The 27,116-nt window shown below is 45.6% G+C and overlaps 4 protein-coding genes across 6 annotated transcripts; 1 reads left to right on the top strand and 3 right to left on the bottom strand.

Moving 5' to 3' along the window:
* Positions 1-1,388: 1,388 nt before the first annotated feature.
* LOC100839658 (type I inositol polyphosphate 5-phosphatase 10) lies at positions 1,389-4,590 on the bottom strand. Its single transcript, XM_010231591.3, has 8 exons — positions 4,325-4,590; positions 4,178-4,232; positions 3,571-3,664; positions 3,354-3,458; positions 2,398-3,267; positions 2,191-2,299; positions 1,955-2,103; positions 1,389-1,868 (listed from the first exon to the last, which is right to left on the bottom strand). Exons 2-8 carry the CDS (start codon positions 4,221-4,223, stop codon positions 1,640-1,642), a joined length of 1,602 nt encoding a protein of 533 aa, XP_010229893.1. The 5' UTR covers positions 4,224-4,232; positions 4,325-4,590; the 3' UTR covers positions 1,389-1,639.
* Positions 4,591-6,427: 1,837 nt separating this feature from the next.
* LOC100839052 (syntaxin-22) lies at positions 6,428-7,168 on the top strand. The gene has a single exon (XM_003560847.1). The coding sequence runs from the start codon at positions 6,428-6,430 to the stop codon at positions 7,166-7,168; it is 741 nt and encodes a 246-aa protein (XP_003560895.1).
* Positions 7,169-8,172: 1,004 nt separating this feature from the next.
* On the bottom strand, positions 8,173-11,653 carry LOC100838748 (2,3-bisphosphoglycerate-dependent phosphoglycerate mutase). Of its 3 annotated transcripts, none has more exons than XM_003560846.4 (9): positions 11,337-11,652; positions 10,915-11,150; positions 10,600-10,823; positions 10,398-10,516; positions 10,158-10,314; positions 9,413-9,514; positions 9,182-9,301; positions 8,699-8,746; positions 8,173-8,623 (listed from the first exon to the last, which is right to left on the bottom strand). In XM_003560846.4, exons 2-8 carry the CDS (start codon positions 11,147-11,149, stop codon positions 8,702-8,704), a joined length of 1,002 nt encoding a protein of 333 aa, XP_003560894.1. In that variant the 5' UTR covers position 11,150; positions 11,337-11,652; the 3' UTR covers positions 8,173-8,623; positions 8,699-8,701. The 3 variants fall into 3 exon arrangements, with proteins under 3 accessions (XP_003560894.1, XP_014751966.1, XP_014751967.1); XM_014896480.2 differs by having other exon boundaries at positions 11,374-11,652; XM_014896481.2 differs by lacking the exon at positions 8,699-8,746 and having other exon boundaries at positions 11,337-11,653.
* A 9,969-nt stretch (positions 11,654-21,622) lies between these two features.
* On the bottom strand, positions 21,623-23,192 carry LOC100839281. Its single transcript, XM_003564017.4, has 2 exons — positions 22,748-23,192; positions 21,623-22,108 (listed from the first exon to the last, which is right to left on the bottom strand). The coding sequence occupies exons 1-2, from the start codon at positions 23,032-23,034 to the stop codon at positions 21,973-21,975; spliced, it is 423 nt and encodes a 140-aa protein (XP_003564065.1). The 5' UTR covers positions 23,035-23,192; the 3' UTR covers positions 21,623-21,972.
* Between the last annotated feature and the right edge of the window lie 3,924 nt (positions 23,193-27,116).

Here is a 27,116-nt window from a genome sequence, read left to right as displayed (position 1 = left end):
CGAAAATTATTATTTCTCCAAGTGAAAACATCACCTTCAAATCCAAGGTCATTCAAAGCACAACTCATCAAAGCATCCCTAAATTTATCCATACAAGTCTGGGATTTAGTAGGGCCACCCTGCTTCTCATGACTAAATAAAATCTCACTAAATTCACCCATACAAACCCAAGGAAGGGACGATTGACTGTGAAGCGTGTGCAACAGACGGCAAGTAGTCTCTTTTTGTTGCGGATGCCCATAAAGTCCAGTCAGCCTCCACCGGAAACCATCCCCCTCCTCGATCACCACATCTAATTGACCCCTCCCCATCCACCGAAGAGAAACATCCATACCTCGCCTCCAGAGCAAAGCAACCCCTCCAGTTCTCCCTACGCAATCCTTCACGATCATACCTTGCAAACCCAACATACCCGACGGGACTTTTCCATTCTTCTCCCATCCAGTTTAGTTTCGGACAGGAAAAGAATATCAGGGTCCTCCTTCTTCTGGAGTGCCAGAAGACCACAAACTGCCGGCCTGTTCCAAGCTATGACCTTCATTGGTCCCCGCGGAGCTGTTCCGACAGCCCTGCGAAATCATGAGCATGCTCTTGTCCCTCCATTACTTCATCACGTTTAACCTTTTTTGCATCACCATCATCTTCTTCCTCCTGCCCCCTGCCACGCTTCTGTCCACTTTTGTTTTCCATGATGTCAATTCCCTTCCTGTTCCTCTCTCCTTGAGACAATTTTTAAAAAATATCGTTAGTTTTCTTGTTCCCTTCCAACACACCAGATACCTTTCTCCTTTGTGCTTCCACTGCAGAAATATCCTTCCGCAGGCTGCCAGCAGACGCTCCAGTAACTCCTCATCCCTCGCTGCCCTCTCCAGGGCCGTACCTATGAATTCAAGGCCCCGCCGCAAAATCCAATAGTGGGCCCTAAAATTTTGGGAGACGCTAGTAACCAAAATATTGTTTTGGCCAATGCTGTATTTTAGTGTTGTTGTTGTTATTTGGGAGACGAAACAATCCGTGGTCAGGAATCGATCAATCTAATGATCTACGTGCATGTTCTGGGCTTTCTCCTTTTTCCCTTGTGCCACTTGGTTTTTCACTAATTCATCATTAAATATGTGCTTAGTAGTACTAATAAGAAAATTTGGGGCCCTAATTTTTAGGAGGCCCTGTTCGGTCGGCCACCCTGTCCTTGCTACTATACGGCCCTGGCCCTCTCCACCAAGGAGCGGACCGACCAGGAGTTTGAAAGCCCCCCGCTTCCCTCTCCTCCAGCCACGCACCCGACGGTGCTGGACTTCTTCTCGAGATTCCTTATTTGTTCTCGGTCCCGATCGCTGGCTTTCGTGTCGCCCCTTTCGCCTCCCTAAACGCCTCCGCAATCACCTCCCTTGACATAAGTATAACGTTTCCTTTTTGGAAAGGGACAGTGTCCAATGGTGATGAAAACCAAAAAAAATAAACCATACATATTATGCTTTCAGTTAGTAACAGAGGAGATTAGTGTGACAAAACTGCAGACAATTTGAATGCGGTGTCACGCTGTCAATGGTCGCCACAATCTCCTCTGACCCTTGCCCTTGGTAATCAAGCTAGTATACCTACCAATTAATCATACAGCTACTTAACGGACGCAGGCCGGCTACGACGAGGTGTCACAGGAAGCAGGGTTGCCGCCGTGCCTCTGCGGCGACGCCGGCTTGATCCTCGCGGCGAGCGAGTAGCAGCTCCTCATCTTGCCCGCGGCGTCGCCGCCGTCCACCTCGACGGCGAAGACGCCGCAGACCGGGCGGTGGTCGGAGAACCTCGACTCGCCTCGCAGGTACTGCAGCTGCTCCACGCCGTTGCCGTGCCACAGTATCCGGTCGCACCTACGCTGGCACGCACCTCGTCAGTATAACAGCAGCTAACACCCAAACTGTCGTTCATCAGAGTTAGAAGAGCTTGTTAAATATACCATGCCGGCGTCCTCCGTTTCTTCTTGGACTTGACCGTCTCGCCGGCGTAGGCGTCGGAGTTGTGCGTGTACTTGTACGTCGGCGCGAAGCTGATCTTGCCTTCCTTCCACCCCACGAACACTCTCCCTGCTCCCCTCTCGATCATCAGCTGCAACCAAACCATGAATACACTTTACACTGTCCGAAGAAGTTCTGAATTTCTGTATATCTGCAATTGCAAGGAATAGTTTCTTACCTGATCTTTCTCCAGCAGCGCGTCCCAGTCGTTCTCCTCCAGCAACGTCCTCGTCTCCTCGTAGCTCAACGAGACCCGGTAATTCAGGTCGCCGAGCCATATCATTTTGCTGCTCGGTTGCTTGTCAGTCAGTTAGTTGTCTGAAGATTGCTGTCATGTTTCGTTTTTCAGATACGGACGACAGACGGACAGAACAGAGGAGCTTACTCGTGGTCGAGGATCCGCTCGGGAACACGGTGGCCGGCGTTGTTGGACTTGCAGGCTCGAGGGAAATGGGCGCTCTTGAGGATCTCTGCGACGTCGGAGTTCCGCCTGACCTCGTCGCCCTCCTTCTCCCCGGAGGCCAAGTGGCTGCAGACGAAGCAGAGGCTGGTGTGGTGCAGCGTCATGCTCATGGCGATGCAGCCCTTGTTGCCCAGCCACCGCATGATACCCCGCCCCACGCAGTCCACCCGGAGGTGCCCCACGTGCTCCACCAGCTCCTTCTTCACCCACACCGACAGGAACAGCCCCACCATCTGCTTGCTCGCGATCAGGCAGTAGCTCATCCCCCCTCCCCCGCCGCCGCCGCCGCCGCCGCCGCCATCGCCTTCTCCTCCTCCATTATCATCCTCGTTCCAGTTGCTGCTGCTGCTCGATGACGACGTCTCTCTCTCCGCACCCGTGGAGGAAGAAGAAGAAGAAGAAGAAGGGGGCGTCTCGGCGCGGTGCACGGAGTCGCGGAGCTCGGCGGCGCGGCGGCGGAGGGAGGAAGGCTCGGCGGAGCAGTTGCAGGTCTTGACGAGCGCGCTGTCGACGCGGTAGCTGTTGCTGAGCACTTTGAGCGACGGCGTCTGGAAGAAGAGGCTCCCGCCGCCGCCGCCGCTGGAGCTGGCGAACCGGCTGGGCTCGCGTCGCCGGTGCGCCGAGCTAGGCTGATCCGGCGGCGGCAATGGCGGCGGGTCGTCGGTGTCCATGTAGTGCTGCTCCTGGGGCATGTTGAGCGCCTGGTGGATGAGCGCCAGCCACCGCGCTGCCGGCTCGTTGTCCTCCAGGACTAGCACGTTGCTCGCCGTCAGGGGAACGATCTCCTGAAACCTACTCGTGATAACAGCGTCAGGAAATTAAGGACCCGATGCAGAAAGTCTTCTTGCCGGTTAAGACGTGGGAGACTTTATACTTACCCTAAGACGTATATGTCGGAAGTCTCGTCCACCTGGAGAAAGTCCTGCAGGTTGAGCCCGTCGTTTGGGGCTTTCCCTCCCACGTTCCACGTACCGACGAACACCCTGCAACATAAGCAGCAATGCCCAAATTCACAATTCTGCCTTTTTTGAATTGTCAAGGTCAACATTCAGAAGATGATGAGAAGGGGAAACCGAGAGTCGGCAATTTTGTTACCTGTATTTGCAGGTGTCCTCATTCTGCTTTCTAGGCGTATCCACGCAATTCAGGCTCGCGCTCTTGAACCGGACCCGCGCCGGAGTGCAATGTTCTGGAGTAAACAGAAACTGAGTAGGTGAATGAATACAGAAACAAGGCTGGGCGCCAATGGGCAGAAGAATCGAAGGCTGATACTTTCGTCAAGAGCGGAACATGGTGGTTGATTTTGCGTATTAACTGCTAGCTCCTATTAGATGTTATCCTGGATACTTTGATAGCTAGGCCTAACGTTTGAGATACTTGTTCTGGAGTTTGTTTCCAGTTTCTTTCCTGCGTTTTTATTCTCGAACTTTTGTAATAACTGGGGGCGGTACCGTTCTTTAATAGAAATCGATGGGAGCAGCCCATTGTTTTTGGAAAAAAAATGTCAAGAGAAAACAAAGTAACTCCTCTGTTCTTTTTCCGATTCTCCGTCTCTCGGCCATGGAGCAGAAATGCAAATCTCAATGAACTTATATGAATGCTTTGCTGCGTTGTATGTATCCACAAAATACAGAGCAGAAATTGTAGAATAACAAGGCTGAAAGAAAGCAAAATGGATCTAAACGGGAGGCGGCATGCGAACCTGAGCCGCTGAAACTCTTCCCTTTCTTGCCGAAGATGTTGGACATGATGTTGCACTAAAGACAGCAAAAATGGAAAATGCCAAATCAGAGAACCGCCCAAATCAATTTGCAAAGTTGCAATCTCGGCGACAACAGAAGGATCTTACCTTTTTCTTGTTGTCTTTGCGCCTCGATTATGCGATCTGGTGCTCGACGGCAAGAAACACCATGGTTTTGGCCGGCAATCGCATTTGATCGATCCTAGCTACGGCATTGCTGCCGCCCCGACGAGAGGATGCATGTCATCGAGGAAGTTGTTTTGTTTCTTGCGCGCGGGAGATCGAGGAACGTGGGGAGGTGGGCAAGGAAGGGGAGGGGAACGGGGGAGAAAAAACTGGGTGGTAGGGAGAGACTTGTGAATGTGATCGCGGGCTACAACCGCCGGGCATGCAGGGTGCTGGTGTTCGCCGTTCAACTGCCTAGCTACCGGACACCCGGTTTTCCTCCTCCTGTTCTCTTCTATTCTCTTCTTTTAGACTCCTCTTCTGGACGGGAAACATCAGTACTCTTCCGGCCGGAATTAATTGTCGCAGATTTACTAGAAAGTTGTACTAAATCTGTGAAATGTAATTCCGGCCGGACGGAGTAGTATATTTAATTTAATTTTTGATAGGTACCTGGAATACCAAGTGCACAAATATACATAGTTTAAATAGCCAGTCGTGCATATATAATATATAGTACTCGTAATTGCTTTATTTTTTAATGAGAAGTTTATTTAAAAACAAAATATCTTGCCAACTCACCTAGTGGTTCGTGTGTTTTTTTCGGGTTGAGCCCAGATCGGCTCGGGCTTTTTGACAAAGCCCTAAAACAATTCCAGCCCAGTCCGCCTCCCATCCTGAATTCTCTTTCTCGGCCCAATCCATCGCTTCCCATCTGTCGTAACTGTCACAGGCTTGCAGTCTCCTCGTTCCTCTTCCCATACTCCCCCCGAGCTCCTGCAGTCTCTCGCCCCCTCGACCCTGTCCCATACTCCCCCCCCCCCCCCTCGGGTTCCCTCCGTGCGCTGACCAGCGCCCGAAGCCACAGCTGCTCCGCGCCCGTGGTGGCTGATGCTTTACCGCCGCGCGTGCACCCCATTGCTTGAGTATCTTTTGTAGAACAGACACCCCATTAATTGCTCAAGTTCGTCTCAGATTGGGCTGCTGGTGGCATGGTGGTACGGGACAAACAGTGCGCCGTGTGGGAGGAGGCGGCGGATCGGTGATGACGCGGATCGTGGCGAGTGCCGTGTGAGAGGAGGAGGCTGATTGGGGCGGGCAGGCGAGGAGGAGGCGGATCAGGGCAGGTGGGCGAGGAGGAGGCGGGGCGAGGAAGAGATCGAGAATTGGATTTGGATCCCATTGCTTGAGTTCGTGTTGGAGATGGGACGTGAGGAGGCAGAAGGGGGGGGGGGAGTTCGTGTTTGACTTGGATGGGATCTGAGTAGGAGGCAGAGAGGGTGTGGCGACAAAGAGATCGGGGTTTTGGGCGATGGAGACTTACGGCCAACGCCCACGGTTCTCATCACGCAATTTATATATTGGTATAGATTACTCTCTCCGCCCATATTAATTGACTTTCTATTACATGTATCTAGACATATTTTAGTATACAGACACATCCATATTTAGACAAATTTGAGTCACTTGATATGGGACGGAGGGAGTATTATTTTTCGAAGGGTATGCTAGATTTCTGAATTCAAAAGTTACATATGGATACAGGAATTCGAAAAACATTTTCGTGTTCGAAGTGAGCTATATATGCTCACTTTGGTTGGGGAGTGAATGTAAAATTTCACCTCCTTAGTTTCGACTTCCGAGTGTTGTAAACGATTCATATTTATACCGTATGGTCTTCTTTACGATTTCATTTGAAAGAAAGGAAAAAAAACATACTGCGTACGTTCAAAGCTTAAAAATCACGGTTGTGACGACGTACGGAAGAATACACGGCCACCACACCCGGCCCGGAGGATCACAGGGCGGGCACACCACTGCGAGTGGCAACGATGGAGCAGAAAAGCCTCTCGGACAAAAGGTTTAAATCGCACTTCGAGTCGGAATTAACCGGATAGTGTCGCCGCGTGCTGGTTCCGGGATCCGACTCCGACACGGTGCCGACCTAGAGCCAGATCGATCGCCGTTGTTAAGTACCCCAGAGGCCCAGACCCCGTCAATGCACAACACTAGCCACCTGGAAGCACAAGTTCACCGATCAACAAGATGAGCTTCCAGGACCTGGAGGCGGGCACGCTGCGGCCGCCGGCGCCGGCGCCGCTGCCCCAGGTGGTGGCGCACGGCGTGTTCCAGATCCACACAAAGGCAGCCGCGCTGCGGCAGCTCGGCGACGCGCTCGGCACGCCCAAGGAAACCCCCGCCCTCCGCGCCAGGCTCCGGGCCACGCAGGCCGAGGCCACGCGGCTGGCCAAGACCACCTCGCAGAACCTCAAGCAAGGCAACGACAACAACAGCATAGCGCCCGGCTCGAAGCTGGCCATGGACTTCGAGGCCGCCATGAGGGAGCTGCTGCAGGTCCAGCAGCGGGTCAGAGCAGCAGAGCGACGAGTGCAGCTTCAGCTTCAGCAGAGGAGAAAGGAGGAGCAAGAGCTGCTGGCATTCTCCGTGGACGGTGGCAAGGAATTGGCCGAGGTGGAGGAGGAGAGGGACCAGGGGATAAGGGAGGTGGACCAGGTGATCGCCGAGCTCGACGCCATCTTGGGGGAGCTCGCTCTCGCCGCGCTGGCCGATGATGATGACCAAGGGGGCGGCGGCGGTGCTGTCGGCGATCACGGCGACATCGAGAGAACCGCCGAGACGACGAGCAGGGCGGAAGAAGAGGTCTCGTGGGCCGCCGAGGTGGAGATGGCGGCTCCGGTGTCGCCCGGCAGCTCGTCGTCCACGAAATGCCTGCTGCTGGCTGCTGTTGGCCTCATACTGTTCATCTTCCTAGTGGTGCTTGTGTAGACTGTAGAGTAATTAAGAGTAGGTCGTTGATGATTTCATTTTCATGGGCGCTCCAAATTCAGGGTAGCTTGAGTTCGCAATTGAATTCAACAGAGGAATTCAGTTGCAGGTGTAGTATTGATTTGTGACCATCAGCATCGGCCGCTTGTTCGATTTTTTTTTGGTCCGATGATTATTTAATCTGACAGCATGTTATAGTCTATGCTATTTGCTTACCTAGACATTAGAAAGAGGATTTCACTTTTAAGAATTTATTTATTGTATATCTGCATATGCCCAAATCAAATGCAAGGAAATTTTTACTCTTTGTGAAAATTATATGAAACCAGGAATACAACATGTATAGTGATTTGAGAAAACAGAAATGCAGAAAATGTGTTGTATTACTCTGTTCAATAAATTCAATTTACTATACAACATGTACCGCTACATTTACACCATTCTTGACCAGTTACACAGAACACATTGATACACAAGTTTACAGGTGACGAATTGTCACTTCTAACTCCTAGTAGGAAATGCTGCTGGTCGAAATTTTTCCTTAACCAGTTCCCAGTAAAACAATGGCATATTGGACATATCACTACTTGTTGTTGTTCTCGACAATAATAAGAGTAAGGGGTGCCAAAACTCAATGACACAAGTGCAAGTATAAAAGTAGAGCGTGTACGCCAGCCTTATAGCGAAGATCGTCATACACTTGGACAAGTTGACACGTTAATATTTTTTTAATAGGTTCGGTCGACCTTGCGGATGCGACCTAGTCCTATGTTAGGAGAGGCTTCGAGGGGATCATTAGCCAAAGCGTTTCGGGTCGATCGAGACTCCCCGAATCACTTAGCGAGAGGTCGAAAGGGGCCGCCCCGTACTTGGACCGAATGAGGCTTCCCAAGTAGCGGGGTCGAGATACCCTTAGGACTCTAACCCGATTCCCTCTCCTTCGAGCTCGGGCCGAACGAGGCTTTCCGAGATCCGAAACTAAATCTCCTCTAAAAGAGGCTCTCTAGCACTCTCCCCTTGAGTTTATTCAAGTGAAAGTGAATGTTACATGCCCCCATGAAAAGGTATTTATAGCCTAAGAGTCCATGACAAAAGACCATGGCTACCCTTGAGGGAGAGAAAAGAGTGAGGGCAAAATGATAAAAATAGCTTCTTGGTTCATAACTTTTGTGTGCAACATGTGAGAAAAGTGAGGCTTGATCCATAGTCCACCATGGACTAAGGGCCCCCTCCTCACACCTTTCTTGCCCCCTACTCTAACTCATTTGACCATTTGACCATGGCATGAGAGGCTGACTTGTTGACTTGTCTTCCTTTGCCACGTAAGATTGACCGCGCCACGTGGACGTCTTGACTTGTGTTTGGGAAATGTTGACTCGATCGTCGCCACGTAGAATTTACGATCCGGCCCATATAAGAGTTTTATTTTACTACAACACTACTAATCTAGAAAGCCTGAAAATACATCAAACAGAAAAACGCACATTTAGCAGTTGGCCACACCAGACACACATATTATAACTTACTGACCTTCTACTGAACCATACTATCAAGCTTTTGTCTGTATTGAGCCAAGTTCTGCATATGATCAAGAAACAAGTCTCAAGAACAGTACGAAGGCTAGCAATGTAAGCAAGAGTGCTATAGTTTCAATAAATTTTGGCAGAGCAAGGTAATTTATCAACATCAAACATACAGGCGGACCTTACTCCAATCAAATGCTTATATGTGTTTCTTTCTACATTTATCAAAGATACAATGTTGTCTATCACAACTGATTAATAAAATTTTGTAGTCAACATGAACTCTCGTTTAAATTATGTACAATATGAACTGAAGACCATTCAGATGCGGCTAACAGGACAGTTCTATACCTTTATCAGTGGAATATTATTGTATTAATCAGTTTGTTTCAACATATACCATGGATAAACAAATTCATTTTTTCCCAGGGGGGACAAATTCTTTTATTAAGCACACTGGGGTTGGAAATGGAGAAAACCCGGGCCTTACCTTTGTATAAGCATAAACGCTTGCTTCAGAAGGTCCTACTGGGCTGCCCCGTCTAACAAACTTTCCTTCCTTGAATATGTAAAGCATAGGAATGCCTGTTGACAACTCGAGGCTGATAACCTGATGAGAAGAGAGTGTCAGTCTCAGTCTGAATTTCAGCACAACGCAAGAAAAATAAAAATAAAATAAAAAGGGAAGATAGGCTGCAATTATTCTACAAGAATAGATCACCTCTTGAGAAGTCAATCTGTCGAGATGCATTATAATTGAACGAAGTGAATTCGCATGTGCAGCAACCATCACGTGCTTTCCAGACGTGAGTTGAGGAACAACCTATTAGGCAATCCCTCAAAATGTTAGATAGGAACTACAAAAACAGTTGTCTACAGGATAAACGAAAAGCTTTTTGTTCAAATATTTTGGTATCAGCCAAAGGTTTAAAATTTAGTTTTGCGACAAGATTTCAGTACCCACAGAAATGACTGAAATTCAGGAATTTCGGAAATTATTTTGGATTTCGTGTTTAAAATTTCACCGTAATTTTACCAAAAATTTTATCAAAATTGTAGCAGAACATAAATTTGTCTAGTACAAGTTACACAGTTAATTACTCGGTTCTCATTCAAAAAAGAAATGGCACACTGGATTTTAGGAAAGAGCAAATCTACATAAACTGTTTCGCACTGGGCTCAAATTATCGTCACAAATGTTTGATTGAAAAGCTAAAGTTTCAGAAATTTCACCAAAATTTTGTTGAAATTTTAAACCAATCAGGTTGTGCAATTTTAACAATAGAAACGAAACACATAAACAAATTTGTGGTATGGTCATCAGCATCAGATGCCCATGAGTTGTGCGCCCTAGGAGTCCCTTTTCTTTCTTTTTTGCTCATGTTGCATATAGTAAACAGTAAGGTGTAGAGGTAACAATAATCCAAGTGAATAAAATGCACCGTTTCATGTAGTTATATGGTTACCTGATCGTTGAAATATGAAACGGCTCTCTCTGCACACATCTCTAGGCTCTCACCATTTGGAGGAGGAATACCATAACTACGTCGCCATTCGTGAACTTGTTCTTTGCCAAATTGGTCAGCAGTTTCTTGCTTATTAAGACCTTGCAACTCACCGTACCTAGAATGTGCCAATGTATGCTTCAAGAGACAACTGACGAACTGCTAAGAAAATTAAAGCATAACAGGGGAGAAAACTCTTACATCCGTTCATTCAATTGCCAAGCTGTTATAACAGGAATGGACAGTTTCTTTGTATCTTCACTGTATATCTTACTCCAACTGTGAGCTTGTTCGCTCTCATTATGCATTATGATGGGAACCTGGAAATACAAAGACAGGACTCCTCAACATAATTTGCCCAGGAGATATGAACACTGCATTTAACAAAGGAAAGACGAGCAACCTTCTTGCGCCGATGCTGCATCATGGCAAGCATTGCAGTCATCTGAGCACGAACCATGGACGACGTATATATCACATCGATTGGGAGGTTGCGTATCCTTGAACCTGCCTCGATGGCCTCTTGGACACCCTTTGGTGTCAGGGGCACATCGACACATCCAGTAAAAAGATTTTTCTCATTCCACATTGATTCACCGTGCCGGATCAATATAAGGGAACTTTCCTCTACAATCAGACAAGAATAACAAATTTTCAGAACTACATCTATTTTCTCCAGAAAAAAAGGTGTTCATTGTAATACAGTTGCGGGAGTTACTTGATTTCTTAGGGCTGTGATCACCCTTGCCATTGGAGGGTTGCTGAACAGGCTCCGTGACTGAAGACTGTGAGCCCGATGCACAAAGCAAACCCAATTTTCGGTTTCCCGGGCAGCAACTTCCAACTGAAACTAAACACACATTCTTATCGAACCTAGAATTCTTGGCATTCCAAAGCCGGGTGGATCGTGTAGACACTATGGCATGGTGAGCTGTCGCCGCAGCCGCAGTCATTCTGATCCAACAAACAAATGAAAATGAGCAATTCATCAGCTGGCTGCACTTGTACCTACTAATTCAGAACCAAGATCAAAGCTATGCTGGAATCCAAAATAAACCAGTAAAAACGTGCTTGCTTCCCCTGCATTTTCAGAAGAAACAAAAACAGACCCGAGCTAGCCAGAGATAAAGAAAAGCTTACATGGCGAACAAGGAAGCAGGACCTTCAGGAAGCGCACCTCAGGGACTCCGCTTTATATATAACCCTCCCGGAGACCTGGACGGCTGGACCCCCAAGAGGAGCTCGGCGAAACCAAGTCCGAGGCCACGGCGGGGAGATCTAAAGCGGCGGGGCGGGGGACGAGAGGAGAGGAGAGGGCCGACGGGACGGGAGCAACGAGGAAATCGAGGAGACGGAAGGAAAAGCCTGTCCCTTTCTGCGCAGACGTGGGAGGGAGATTTGAAGGAGGAAGAAACGGGTATTGCCGTATTGGGAGAGGATCTTTTTTGCTCCGGATATCCCGTAATATAAACGGGCAAAACCGGCGAAGATCCTCCTATATTAGGGTTGGTGGCATGTTATCATGTGAAGCATGTGACTATGTGAGCCATTTCATCCAGCGTGTCAAACGACAATGCTGACGCTTCCATGCCAGCTCTCGCCTAAACTTTGCCTCCCGGCGTTCACCAAACAACCAGCCTCCCAAGGATATTCTCCTATTGGTATCCTCAGATATTCGCCCCTACAACGTGCGAGGAGTGATGATGATGATGTTGTTGCACTTACTCCACCCTAGTTCTGAAAATTTATTCGGGTATCTCCAGCCCCACATTCAACAATCCACGACTAAACTACTCCCTCTGATTTTAAATTCTTGATTCAAAATTTTTAAATATGAATGTATCTATTCTTAAAAAACATCTAGACACATGTAATATTTTGATAACAATTTACGATCAGAATGAGTAGCTTATTATTATTCAATGACGTCTGACCGGAGTTGGTGCGTGTCACTGGCGGCGACGGCTCGTCGCCGGCCGGTCAATGCGTGCCACCAGCGAGTGTCACCAACCCAGACTTCCTTGTGGGTCGGGACGGACCAGAGCAGACTGACCGATCGCGAGAAGGAGGAACGACTGAACGAGGCACGGCGCCGCAAGAATGGTTTGGTTGGGTTTATCCTGGGTTGCCACCCGTACGGCCCAACAAAGTTGAGAAGATGCTCGGCAGCGGCCCGCCGAGAAGAAGCTCGCCCCAGGAGAAATCCGGAAGAAAAGAGCCTTCACGTGGCCCTGACAACGCTGAAGAACCGAGCTTGCTACAGACGGCCCAATAAGGCAAGAAAGCGGCCCACTTTTGTTGCGTGCGAGCTGCCGCGCGTTATGCATGGGCCGCGGCGTGAAGCTGCAGATCAAGAGGATCCACAACAAAAGGAGAGTAATTTCGGCCAAACTCGGCACGCTACAGGTAGCTCCGTAGTTCTAATAAAGAAAAGTGCTATAGCTCTTGGTAAAAAAAAAAAAAGTGCTATAGCTTCCTGATTTTCATGCTCCAGCTACTTATCTTTACCAAAAAGTTCTCGATATGTGCGCCACCATATATGTGCGTTTTAGATCTGTTCATTGGAGGGCGGGAGCAAATGTGGCAGGTAGCCGTAGGGAAGGAGGTAACCTTGACAACTGACAGTGTAAAGTGTACTCCAAGTGACTTCACAGCGTTGAGTACAAATTTAACCAAATTAATATACTCCAGTAGGTACTTTACCTCAGGTCAGCTAAACGCCAGCAGGCTTGGTTCCCTCCCATGAGACACTTATAACTAAGCAAACTAGTTGACCAAAGTTAGCTATTCCCCGGCCGGGGAATTGTCAACACCGGGTACTTAGTTATAGGGCCAATACAAGGTAGCTTTAGCTAGTTGCAAATTGACCATAAGTAATTCACAGTTCAAACCTCACTCGCCAAAATATTCTCCAATCTAGTGGTTTCCTAATTCAATGGCAGCTATAAATTGTTGACTTAATTGTCATTGCAACAATATCGCCACTTGCATTAGATTATCGATGCACAAGCATATGAAATGTATATTTCTTCTTCGAGATGTGTTTGTGCAAAGCTGGCCCTCGTGCTACTGGATCTCGGATGCATAATGCATGCCTTAGGGGTTCTGTGCTTCATGTGGCATCATTAAGATACTTCCAACGACTCTTCCAAGGGGCGTGGACAAACGAAATGGGGAAGAAATTAATAGTCCTGCATTGTCACCTCGAATTAATTTGATCGTACAGATCTTCAAATAATACCGGCCGGGATCATGAAGCATTCCGATTTTCTTTAATCTTCTTATCAGTGTGTTGCTGTCGGTACCACAATATACACTCTACCTGACCCATTAATTTTGTATACCTAAATGGAATACCAATGAATACAAACCAGCCTCATATATGCATGTTGGCTACCAAAAAAATATACTGAAATTTGCTTTATGAATACAACTGACAAAAAGCTTTTGCCTGGTTTAATCATAGTATGGCTTTTTCCATAGGACCAGATTTTTGTTTTCAGGACTGCACCTGTACGTAAGTGCAGATATCCACCTGCCTCTTGAGCTACGAGAAAGGGCACCCCATTGGCCCATTCATGGAAAGAAAGATCGAGAGACGGAATATTTGGTATTCCTTTTGGCAAATCATGGTAGTTAGAATCTTGTCATTTTCAGGGCATATGAAAAGGATCAGAGAAAGTAACCATATATGTCTGTCTAGTGAAGATCGCATCAAAGCAGACATACCATGACCCACATAAATCGACAGAAGGCTGGATATGTTGATGCAAAGTTTTCAGCTAGGAATTACTTTCTCCGTTTCTAAATACTTGTCGTTATGCTAGCATGAGAGTTGGTAATACTCTCGTCTCAAGCGCCTGGCATTATTGGGACGCAGCTTGGCAGCCTGGTACACTATGGGACTGGGGCCAACTGACTGACACCATTGGAATTGTATAAGAGCGATTAGAGCTGAAACCCATGACGTGAATGAAGGCGAACCCCTATTGGAGACTTTGGCTGGCTTTCTTCCCTGGTAGCGTCACCTAGTAGATTAGATACTATATTCCTTTAAGCCACTGGAATGACGTACTGGATGTAATAATTTATGCAGCCCACTTGAAAAGCAAAGAGCTGCAAGTGGAACAAACGGGGCCTTGGGCAAGCAACACCGACCAACACATGATCTTTCCCCGTCACCTATAGCTATGTTTCACCAGTATATATCGTTCTTTCATCGCTCGGCCCCTCTCTAGATCTCGATCAGATGATGTAATTCTCCCCCAGCTCGGCCTGGAAAACACCACGGACTAGAAGCCAACGGATGTTAGACAATATATACGTGTGTGTACTTAATTACATTAATCAAGTTGTGAGGTCTGAGGTTATGAATCGGTTGCTCAATATGTTTGAAATTATGTATGTTGCGCCTTGGAATAGTTTGGTTGGTAGACCCAGTCGTTCCGCTATATTCGTGTTCGAGTTTATGCTTGTAATTAAATTTTCATCGAAAGCAGAATAGTGTTTCATCATTGTGCAACACAAAAACCAAATTTAAAGCCAAGAAGCAGATTTAGCGGACCGAGAGGCTCGTGTGAGGGTGTGTTGTTCCATCCTCATTCACCCGAGTTGGAGTCAACGAGCTCGCCATTTCAGCCTCAGATCAATACGCACCCCCTCTTCTTAGTTAACTGTCCAGGTGCTGATACCTGTTAACGTTATTCTTTTTTTCATCAAAAGGAAGCAGATTTAAAGCATTAATTTGTTATTTTTACACGGCAGGAAAATTGACCCTTTTTCGCGAAAGTTTACAAGGACGTAAGTATATATATGCTCTTTGTAAACTTTGAGCAACCATAAAATATTACTATCATTATTCACATGGATAACTGATTTCTTTGACTTAATGAAAATAAAAATATCAAATTTGATTTGTTGGCGGTTCATGTATCCTTAAAACATATAAATATGGGTGAATGGAGGTTCTGGATGCATCAGGATCCGTCTATAGTACAATCATAAAGTTGAAAGCATATTCAGATATTCCTAAAGGCATACCATTAGAGAAGTTTCCTTGACCAACAGGGATGGAGTCAGAAATTCAACATGAGGGGAAGAAATTAGACACTTCACATATTTTTAATGAGCCAATTAATAAGTATTAAGTAAAATGAAATTTCTTTTGGGGTGGGGTGGGGAGTGGGGTGGGGGGGGGGAGGGCAAAGCCCCTCGGCACCCCCTCCGTCCCTGTTGATCAATATGGTAAATCAAGAAAACAATTTTACGTAGCAGCCATTTGTATACCAATACACAAGATACATAGTAGCCGCAACAAGAGCTGAATATGCAACACCAATTCAAGGACGCATAACTAGACAAATTCTAAGTTACCACTCACGACCTTACCCCACAAAGTTTGAATTTGAAGTTGTGTGAAAATCACAAATCGATGCACATAACGTTGCGAGAGAATATCCAGTGCTACCATGATACCAACACACGACAGCATCCTTCAAAAAAATTGAGTGAGCTCATAGCCTCATAAGATATGTATTTACAACATCATAAAATTTCAAATCTAAATTCATTATACACAACCACACAGATAAACAAAAAAGACATATCAATAGTGTCTGGAATTAATCTTTTGTGTTTTTGTCTTTTTATGACATTATTGAAAAAAGGGATGGTACCATAGTATATAACTTCGTAACTTTATTTTGTGATTTGTACACGGAAATTTTACAAGGACAAGTTCCTACTCGTCCTTTGCGTGCGCACATTTTTTTCCCCACATTTTAAAACTGACAAATATGATTTTGTTATGGTGACACGAACCTTACTGTATCTCACCATCCATCTACCTCCTTCAGTGAGGCATGCTCGTGTGCAGTCACATGTGTCCGCAGTATAATTGGAGAAAAATGACATACCACAACGGAGAACCCTGAACCCTCGTCCCCCACCGCGAACCAACACAACCCCGAGCATATTCAACTGTAACTTGCAGCTACAAGCCAAAAGGCCATGGCATGCGTAGCACGCCAGTCCTTCACCGGAGACCATACATAGATCTTGCACCCACAAGTCGTCAGAATGTCGACACATGCCCCGTGATCGAGCCCGTCCTAGATGCAAGGAATTAAACAACTCGTGGCGGCACATCAAAGCCAGCGCCCGGTGACATGGGGCTTGGGCTCTTGCGATTTTAAAACGGAGCGGCCTCCGCATCCACGGCAAATTAAAGCACCAATTGCAGTGACGCTGCCGCCGGTGTGGAACCCCGTGGGGGACAGGCTCCTCTCGAAAGCCACAGGGCACCAAACAAAACGCTCCCCCATCCACCGGGCCGGTGACGTGAACCAAAGCCAGCGAGCGATTAATTAAGCGATAACCAAAGTGACTTGGATGGTGCTGGTAGTTGTAATTAATCTAACCATACTGATTGATCACTCGGGGCAAGGGTTAAAAGGGGGGAAAGAAGCTAGCTAGCAAAGCATGTCCTCGTCGTCCTGTATAGGAGTATGTGGTATCATGGCGTGGTCATGGGACGTTTCGAGCTTGGATTGGCCTCCCGGTGCCGTGCGAGGGAACAAATCTATTATCTATTATCTATCTATTACAATATATTAAATTAGAATCGATGGTGATGGTGGGCGCCGTTGGTCGGTATTGGTCGGTCAACTTTGTTAAAATTACAATCAATATGCCATTGCTCCTTTTTTTTTCCTCCCGCCTTATTCACGATTTCAGTAGCAGAAATTCTACGGTTTATATTTACCGAAAGTTATCGTACGGTCCAAATTTGTCACAACATAATACGAACAGTACTAAATTAAATCAATCTCCTTAGCATGAAATCCAAAATTCTTCGTATCCATCTCAGTATGGAAATCAATCCGAACCCAAACAAAAAATCTCGATTGATACACTTTCCGTTGTTCCGTAGCATCGCACGGGTTCTTTTGCTAGTGGTATACTAATGTCACGGGAGAGAGGAGTACGGCTGCAGATTAGTAGCTGGAATCCGCTGCTCATGTTGTTAGCAGTAATCTTGAGTTTGAGTCTAGGTAGGAATACCGTGTGTTAGTTCACGTGGTGGTGTCCGAATATACTAGGTTTGAAGTTCCTACATGTTGTTTGCGTTCTTCTGAGTTTAGGATTTGTGTCCGTGTGCAAGTAGGACTAGTAGCTTGGCATTGGTCCTATATATATACATGCATACCGTGGCTTGTAATAAGGTCGTGGGATTTGAGAAAGAAATAAAGAGAAAATAGAAGGCACGATACGCGCCCTTGGCCAAATAATTATGTGATCGTTTCTGCGTGTGCGTCTTCATGTCTTGATCTTTGGGCAAACCCAACACATGTGTGGGATATGTCCAAACCAGATGCAAAGCTGGTGTAAACAGTAATTTACCCTGTGGTCGAACAGGTTCTAAAGCAAACGTTGGGTTCGGATGGTTCCGCTTCAGATCAATGATCATGGATTATTCTACCTCCGATGTACACATGAGGGTAACATCTCGCCTCGTTATTCAATGGTAGTATTATTGGTTCATTTAGTGGTATGAGCCTTTTCCTTTTAGAGCATTAGCAATTTATAGTTAACCAATGTCAGTCTTTTATCCATGGGAGCTAGCTAGCCAGCTAGCTAGCTTTCGTAACTTTGACGTTGTGCTCGAGTGAGAGAGGTCCCATGAATCCCTTTCATCTTAACAAAGGGAGGCCCCCATTCCGTTCGTGTGCTCCGCATCGATCTGTGTTGCAGTAATCAAAGTATCTTGTGAAAGAACAAGGCATGGGTTGATATGTATATGATACCCAGATTTGAGAGAAGAGGGAGACGTGGTGAGAAGGCGCCCCGACATGGGAAGATTTCTGTCCGGTTCCGTCTTGTACGGAACAGCGCATATATGAATTACTCTCTTCATTTCTAAATATTTGTCGTTGTTTTAGTACAATTAACCGACCGATCGCTGTCGATGGAAGCATTTACGGATCATGGCAGGCGGCGATGCGTAGGAAAAGCACGTACACGACGCATTTTTATGCACGGTGTGTAGGTACTCGTCCAAGTTCTTCAACAGCCGCCAATTAAGCCAAGGCAGCCTTTTGCATTTTGTCGCTGATGAACCTTTGCATGCATGGTCTGGTCAGGACTCAGTTCTGCTGGACATGCCTTGGCAAAAAAAAATGTTGCATATGATGCGTCCCAGGCCATTTGATCGGACGACAGACGGGCCATGTGATGCGGGCTGCGAGCTACAGGCACGCACTCAGCCACTCAAAACCCAGGACGACAGGCAGAAGAAACACACATACCACAAAAGTGTGACCGTCCGCCAGCCAGCACGCCGATATCGTACGCCTCGCCTCGCGCTACACGACGAAACGCACCCGCGGGTTCTGCAACGGCCGTGGCAGCACTGATCCATGCAACGAACGGGCTCGGCTTAGCAAAATGAGAAAAGGTCCATTTTAAAATCGAAACTTAACCTTCTAATCACTGAATTTCAAACCCTAATCTTACTAATCCCGATTAATTAAGACCCTTAATCCCCATAAATCATGTTTGGACAGCTTTCGCTAACATGGTTTTGCGATTGATGAGTAAACTTACAAATACTCGTGATTTGCGTCTATGTTGATGATGCCCTTATTGAGATTGTTGGTTTAAAGAGCTTGACATGTTCTCGACTTGCATAGCACATGTTAAGATAATTTTTAACCATTTGGTCACTGCACGGTGTGACGGCATATCATCGAACTAGTCCGACAAACGTGTTTCCTAGGAATAAATGCCTTAATTAATCAAGATTGGTAAGATTAGGATTCGAAATCCAAGAATTAGGATGTTAGGGTTCGATTTATACTTTGCATATATATGAGATCGGAGTTTAAAATAAAAATCCTGACCAGGATCATCCTTTTCCTAGTGTGTCAAGCAGCTTTAAGCTCATAATTGACCGAGATTAACAATGTTAGCTCCCGATTTAAGGGATTAAAAAGTCAGGGTTCATCTCAAACTTCGTCTACGAGTATAGGGTTGAGCATGGACTTTTCTCTAGCAAAATACTCTAGAACTTTTTTTGACACTAACAGCCTGTTTGGTAACCATCATTTCATTTTATTTGGTAGAAACAAAATGAAATCTAATTTTTAAGGATTTTATTTGGTTGAATTTGAATTCCTTGTTCAAGAATCATGTTTGTCTACTACATGGATTTGTAGAGTGAGAAACAATATCAGAGAAATGATGGTTTTTGGAGAGTAATGGGGTTAGTTATAGTGCAATTTCATGAAATTTGAAATTGAATTCCTATGGCCGATTCCGTGCCAACCAAACAAGTTCGTTTCTAGAATTCAAAATGATTTCCTAAATTCTACGCCCAAATGATGGGTGCCAAACGACTTGTCATGTTTTTTTTAGTGTTTTCTAAGATATCATCCACTCTAAAATAAATACACTAAAAAACTGAAATGGTTGTTTGGTAGGGAGGGATTAGAGGGGATTATTCCTAGTTTTTCTCCACAAAAAACCTCATTATTGTATCAATTTAAAACACTTTCCCATACTGCTTAAAAATACATTATTGTTTGGAGTGAAATGGGTTTTTAAGAGTATTTGGTGAACACCCAATCCCCTCAAATACCAATACACTTGTGACTAAAAAATACACTAGGTCCAAACAAGGCCTAAATGGCAAATCCTACGGTTTTGTTCTTGTTTATGTTTCACTGATAAACAAAACAAATATCAAATTAGTGAATGATCTAATTATTTCGTTGAGTTCATTGTATAACAGCTTCGCCACTATTTGGTGGTCTAGAAACTGCATCTTTTTTTCCGAAGAAGGCAACCGATCTATTAATAATCATCCACAGTAGTACAAAGAGCCTTACAAGTAATAAAAATTACAAATAGATTCTTTAACCACTTAACGACGGTAACAAGCACTAGAACGAGCTGAAGACGGACCACCGTCCTTTCCCTCCATCACCGGAGCCGGGCAGAGGTTGCCAAAAGACAGCTTTTAGTGGTAGGCGATGGGGTGATCATCGTTCTTAGACTCCAAATAACCAGCGCACCAGAGTAGCAATCACCGCCAAATATGAGAACCATAGATCGAAAGAGTCAAACCTAAAACCACACGACCAAATACGAAAACCGACAGAAACCGACCGTAGGAGCTAGCACCGTGACTACTGACTACACCTATGGTTTCACTTGGTTTTTTATTCTTCTTTCTGACCCGTGCTTGGAGGCTGCAATCCATTAATTAAGGAAAATTTATCTTATTAACTAGCAAATAATCAGGCGAAAACCAACGTGCACTGTGGAGGTGGCCAACACACGGAGCATCCCTAGCCCACCTGGTTCTTTGAACCGGTGCCAACTCCAAAGACGATTCGATTGCCCAAAAGGATTAAGGGAACGACGTAAGAACGCCGCCATCGTTCGATCCGTCTATCTAAGGATTCCTACCGGAGCTGTCCGGAGCGGAGGAGAGGAGCACCACAGCTCCGTCCATTGCCCAGAGACAAGGTCTTCACACCTAGCTATGCCACATAGAACCTTTGGCAAGCCCTGGAAACAGGTCCAACCAGTCATTTCAGTCTTGTTGATTGTCATGGTAGCTAGTACTATCATTTATTTTTCTTTATTTTGGAAATAAGATTGTCAGCGTCATCCGTCACTACTGGAGCACGATAGGAAGCATCTGCCATTCTAATATTTCCGAGAAAAAGACATAACTTTTTTCTAAAAAAAGGAGAGCATTTTGTTGCTTTGTGTCATGCTTGTCACTTGTCTAATTGTCTTTTCTCCTTCGGAAGCATAACCAGGTGAGGTTCTGATATTACTAGATTGCGATGAGATCTCGTGGATACGTTTTTATCGTTGCATAAGCATCAGATCTTGAAATTTTTACAGCATTGTAGTTCAAAAGAGCACTCTGCGTAAATGATATGAAGTATTTAAACCAGCTGTCTCGGAGAGTTTACCCAAAGCTGCAACGATCCCATCTTAATTTAGCAACTAACCTCTGATCAAGTACCACCAGATTTAGTAAGCCACTAGGCACCTGCGAGATTCTAAAATGCCGCAGACTAGATCGATGGGTAGATCTTGATCTAACAAGTGCCTTAAAAATTTGGCAGTACCAAATAGCTTAGTCAAGGTGTCAACATTGAATGGTAGCAGGGTCCTATATGTCAGTGTGATGGTCCAAATATACACCAACTATGACATGTCAGTGTCATGGTGCAAATATACACCAACTATAACACGGACCATGTGATGGGTGATCACTTATTGCAAAATTTGGAGTGTTTTAAGAGGCTTTGTGGAAGAGTCAACCAACCCTAATTGTCTACCTCAAGACTCTACAGGATAAAAAAAAACTGCAACAGATACTTCAGAAGGAAATCAAGAAGGGAGCATACTTTCCAACAATCTGGAGAACTTAAGTTCTTCCTTGGGATTTTTTTTATAATTTTAACAATAGTAGCTCCAAATCCCATGATCTAATTTGCAGCAGTATACAAAGCAGTACTCCCTTCTGCTCTACACACCTGTAGGTGCACTACCACTTGCAAGCTTTCCCTAGTCCCAGTTCCAACTTCTACAACCCCCTCCTCCCATTTTGGCTCACCAACCTGAACCAGCAATATACACAACAGAACACCACATATAGGATATATGTATGCATATCACATTGTTGACAGAAACTAATGGATTTGGTTCCCTACAGGGTCCCCAAAAATTTCCTTTCTTTTGCTCTCCGGCAATGCTAGGCGGCAGCTACGGTGCTGCTGGTGCCGTCAGAGCCAGCGCTGCCGGCGGGCGGGAAGCATTTCTTATCCTTGAGCTCGTCCAGGTTCATCTGCTGCTGCCTGCACTCAAGGCTGCAGAAGGCCACTTCCCCCCTGCACGATGCAACGAGGAAAATCTCAGTGATTAATTACTGGTTCTAGTTGATCAATTTCATCAACTAATCAACAAATAATGCAGAAGTTGTTACAGAATGCTACTCCATTTGCACAGCTGGAAGAAAGGGAAACAAACTCAATGTTTTTGACTCTCTTTTTCTCATCACAAAAATGGATTCTTTTTTTCCTCCAAAAGAAGGGAGTAATGCATGGGCACAACAGAAAGCAACTGATTCCTATACTCGTTTCTTCTTCCTACTTGCATTTTATTTTTCTTCTACTAGTATGATGCTACATCGAATATTCTGCCAAAAATAGGAGGCAATCAGATCAAGTCAGTCAGTCTCGTTCCAACGAAATTAAAGCCTCGGAACACGCAACAAATATTGCTTTCTCTACAAAACAAAACAAAACAAAACAAAACAAAACAAACAAAAGGGAGGCCGGGTCATCAGATCGTCTGAAAACATCACACAAACCAACCAAGAAGCCCAAACGAATCGAATCTGATTACGAGAAACTGCTCTAAAAAGTTCGATCTTGACTTTACGTCCCAAAGCAGCGAAAAGATCATGCAGGATTTTACGGGTAAATTAACCAGGCAACCACGGCGGGCTCAAGGCCGACCTTGCTTACATGTATATGAAGGTGTCGCGGCCAGGTCCGAGGCGGCGGCTGCAGAGCCCGCAGGCCTGCAAGAAGGCCGCCGTTTCCATCGCCGCGTGGAAGTCCCCCGAGTGCCGCCTCTGCACGGCGCCGCCACACACCGCCGCCGTCGAGGGCGTCGGCGCCGCGGATCCCCCCCTCGCCGCCCGCGTCGGCTGCCGCCCCGCCTCCTCCGCCCCCGGCACCTCGAACCCGGACATGCTCGTCGTCCGCCGCAGCGAGCTGTCGTTCCTGTGCCTCTTCCCCAGCGTCGTCATCGCCCTGAACTCACTCTCCTGCGAGCGATCTCTCCCTGATTCCCTGGTCCTTCAATTCCTTGTTGGTGGGGAACGGAGGACGGATTCAGAGAGGAGGGAGGCTTGAGATGGAGTGGGAAGATGGCGAGTGGGAGGGAGCGGAGGTTCGGGAGAGGGAGTAGTTAAAGAGGAGCCGGAGGATCTCAGCCGTCCGTTGGAATCTGCGGGATACTTTACCTTCTCACTCCTCGTCACTGATGCGATTCTGACTTCGAAGGATGGGCCATGGCATCAGCATTTCTTTCTCCCAATTTATGGCGTCAATATTTGTGATTGGAACCTTTTTCATTTTGCTACGTGCACACATGAACTTCCAAAAGAAAGGTTCCATTTAGCATTGGTTGCTTGAAAACCAACTTGGCACCCTATATCATGGTTCACCTCAAAATGCTACTCCCTCCGTTCCATAATTTTTGTCGAAATATTACATGTATCTAGACACTTTTTAGGAATAGATACGTCCATTTTTGTTCAAATTTGAGACAAGAATTATGGAACGGAGATAGTATGTTACACCTATTCAAATCTTCTTATGTTTGCACTGAAGTTTGTTTCATTGAAGAATAGGAAAACCAAATGAATCTTTCCAATAGATTTGACTGGATGGAAAATTTCCATTTAGTGTAGTGCGAAGGATTCCTTAGGTTTTATTGTCCATAGAATTCAATCTGCAAATCAAACAATTAGCCAACATAAGAAACATTCTTAAGGACCCAGTCCCTCGTAATTTCTAGGAAAATCCTTTGAATCAAAGAGGCACTAAGTTACCATAGTGCATAAGGCACCATGTCAAAAATTAACCTTTTTGGTACTATATTTTATATTTGTGGCAGGGTATGGCACCCTAACTGCAAAAAAAAAAGCACATGGAGTTTATAAGGCCCGGCCATCAGATTATTTTCGCTCTAGATTTGCCATTGCCTCTGAATTCATCGCTATCTAGCTTCAACTAGAGCCATTCTTTGTTTCTAGCTTCTATGTTGCTCTCTTTGCAACGGATGATCGTCCTTGTAACTAGCTTATTTTTCTACGGCTACTTCAGCCAGATCCAACGGTTATATCCTAGCTAATACTTATTTTATATGGTTATTGTTCAAATCCGACTGCCGCCTTCTACTTAGCTAGCTTGGGTCTTCGACGTCTCGTGTCATTGGTGCACTTGTCGCCTCCCCCTTTGTCTCTAGCATCTTCAGCTACCGGATATGCATACACCAAACCTTCCCTGACGTTTCTATTATCGTTTGAGTCTCTCCATCGAGAGGCATGTTGCCTAGCATATCCAAGCCCTAACCCAACTGCCACCATGCTGATCAAATTCCTCTACACTTACAAGCCTAGGAAGCAGTGGCGCTGCTAGAGACAACCCAACCGCCACCATGCTGAACTTCCCCCACACTTATAAGCCTCGTAAGCACAGCGCCGTCCCTAGAGACAACGTGCGATGTCACTTGACATCACATATTTTTAGGATGACACCCTTAATACTGTAGATTTCATGACTTCACATGTTTTTTAAAAAATGACCCCTTTATTTAAGATTTTACCCGTCGGTTCGATTTTTTGAAGCAAGACGACAAACCTAGGACGCCTTTAGTTCGTACGACAATAGTTAAGTTGCCGGTGAAGGAGCCGTCCTTTCCATGGCGACGGAGGAAAAAATCAGATCAGATCAGCTCAGTTGTTTACCTCCGGCCGGAAGGAAGAATCAAACAAACTTTTCCGGTTTCCCCTGTTCATGTCCGGCGTGCGGCACCGCGCAACAAATAAAGCTGAGGAGGAACACATGCCGCCATCAGCAGCAGCGCGCGATGGGGAAACAGCCAGCCAGGCTCACGAGCTACCGACCTTCCAGGTGGATCCGTGAGCTGGCGACCCAGGAACGCGCCAAAGCTAGCCTACGTGTCGCCGTCGCCAAGAATTGACGTCTTCTCTGCTAGTCTCCAATCATGGCATCCGTCGCTCGCACGCCTGATCGAAATCAACCCAAGGAAAGGAAAAAAGATCCTGGAGCTGAAAACCATGGCCAGCCAGATGTGTCCAAAACGTAAGTGTAATCGAGGACAAGTCACGACTTGTTTCATCGGTCCAGTAGAATCTAGAGTGTACAGTGTTCTCCCTCCTTCCTTCCTAGCTAGACAAGACACACAGCGGCACAGCGCTGGGAGCATTGCCAGAATATCTTTGCGTGCAATCCGAACGATTATAAGTTTCGTATAAAACCTAATACAGTTAGCATATCCAACTAATGCTTCCTTCCAAGAATAAGAATAAGGGACGTATTAGGTTTCTTTCGACCAATGTTTTGACCACAAATTACTTGTGAGAACGAGACAGGCAATCAGAGGGGGTTTGAATGATTGCGCGGAAGCAAATTAAAACTTTTCCCGAAAGTTCAAATTCTAAATCACCTTTCTGTCCATGATAGTAAAACAGCCGTAACTTTTGATTGGATGAACCAAAAAATATGTACTAGTATGCAAAATAAATTTATTGAAATTATCTAACCAACGCAACAAGAATCAGCTCAATCGGATATACCAATCAAAAGATATGATCAAAACAGTAACAACTGACAGAAAGTTACGAGAATTAATTTATAATCGATTTCGAGAAATAACAAGAAAGACGAAGTAATCGCGAGCTTTTCTTGATCTCGTGATAAACCTGCAGCAAAATATTATGAACTCGTGATATATCTGCAGCAAAATGTTAGAAAGATCTAGCACGAATAATCCACGAAGATTCAAAAAAGAACAAAGATGACACTGCCAACGAATCTCTTAATTGCAACGATGTCGATCGATTACAAATGATGCAACCATGCATCCAAGAACTCTCCAAGGATTGATCTAGATCTAGTTCTGAGTTCCCTCACGTCTTTACTAAAACCTTAGGTAGGACGCACTCTATTTATAAGGAAAAATTCACGACCTAAACTAAGTCCGAATCCAACACCAACTCCTCTGTCCCGGTCGGTATTCTGCCCGTGGAGCCCGCATACGACCTCGGATTGAGATGAGTCCAAAAGCAAAGTTGTTCGTCTCGACGACGCGCATAACTTTCATGTGGATCACTTTTACATTGAACGCTATCTTGATGACGCTACTGTTTAATCTTTAAACAGCCCTCATCCAGTCACGGCTGGACCTACATGTCTTCACGTCGATGCCACTCCATGTCATCAACTCTTCTTGTGATGTTTTCAAAACTCGACCATCACGTGTCGAATATCTCCAATACCGTACATCTTCGATATAAACAACGTACGACAAACCGGTGCACTCCCGGATCATCGTAGTCTTCACTTTCATTGTTCCTTCGCACGAACGTCCCGCATGACATTGATCCCTCGACCTCAGCTTCTCCCAAGCTTCGTCCCTTGATCCCGTCATCGACCACGTTCCTTTAACTCCGGCAACACCTGAAATCGAACACACAAATAACTAGTACGAACACAAGTCCACGACTTGACTCAGGGTAAGTTCCACACAACTCACGTCATGTTTTTACATAAGAAATTAATGGATGAACACACCACTAGCAAAGCACTAAGTCCAAACAAGATACAAGTCATCATATAACTATTCATATTATCCAAAGTATCCACATCAATGTTTCACCTAAAACACTTGCCAATGTTACACATTACTTATGATTTCACATTACTCTATTAATATATTATTATATGACATAAATTCATATCCATATATTCCTACTCAAGAATATTTATTTATGGTTATGATTTTGATCACATTAGTCACATATTCATGAAGTAATTTGTGGTCAAAAGTTTGGTCAACTGAATCCTAATATGTTCCTATTGTTGGACGGAGGGAGTAACTCTTTATTGATAACGTGATATCCGTTTGACCGGTCCGGTCAAAAAATTACCGAATACGCATTATTTTTTATCGCACACGCACGCACGCAGAGAGGAGTCAGGAGAGGATCCGGACAAGAAAGAAAGCTGTTTGGAGCCTCGTCAAAAGGAAAGGGTCGGCAGCCAGCACTAGAGGGAAAAGCTGAGCATCACGTTCCATAGT

This window comes from Brachypodium distachyon, chromosome 1, assembly GCF_000005505.3.
Source record: "Brachypodium distachyon strain Bd21 chromosome 1, Brachypodium_distachyon_v3.0, whole genome shotgun sequence".
Lineage (NCBI taxonomy): Eukaryota > Viridiplantae > Streptophyta > Magnoliopsida > Poales > Poaceae > Brachypodium > Brachypodium distachyon.
Note: the sequence above shows the minus strand (reverse complement) of the source record. Positions and strands in the feature narration are given on the sequence as shown.

Coding starts and splice junctions, on each gene's coding strand:
- LOC100839658 (XM_010231591.3), bottom strand. CDS start 4,223: ATGTCCAACATCTTCGGCAAGAAAGGGAAGAGTTTCAGCGGCTCAG. Junction 2,300..2,397: donor GAGCGGATCCTCGACCACGA/GTAAGCTCCTCT, acceptor GCAACCGAGCAG/CAAAATGATATGGCTCGGCG. Junction 2,104..2,190: donor CGCTGCTGGAGAAAGATCAG/GTAAGAAACTAT, acceptor GTTTGGTTGCAG/CTGATGATCGAGAGGGGAGC.
- LOC100839052 (XM_003560847.1), top strand. CDS start 6,428: ATGAGCTTCCAGGACCTGGAGGCGGGCACGCTGCGGCCGCCGGCGCCG.
- LOC100838748 (XM_003560846.4), bottom strand. CDS start 11,149: ATGACTGCGGCTGCGGCGACAGCTCACCATGCCATAGTGTCTACACGA. Junction 10,517..10,599: donor TGCAGCATCGGCGCAAGAAG/GTTGCTCGTCTT, acceptor TTGTATTTCCAG/GTTCCCATCATAATGCATAA. Junction 9,515..10,157: donor TTTCATATTTCAACGATCAG/GTAACCATATAA, acceptor ATTGCCTAATAG/GTTGTTCCTCAACTCACGTC.
- LOC100839281 (XM_003564017.4), bottom strand. CDS start 23,034: ATGACGACGCTGGGGAAGAGGCACAGGAACGACAGCTCGCTGCGGCGG. Junction 22,109..22,747: donor CGCGACACCTTCATATACAT/GTAAGCAAGGTC, acceptor TGCATCGTGCAG/GGGGGAAGTGGCCTTCTGCA.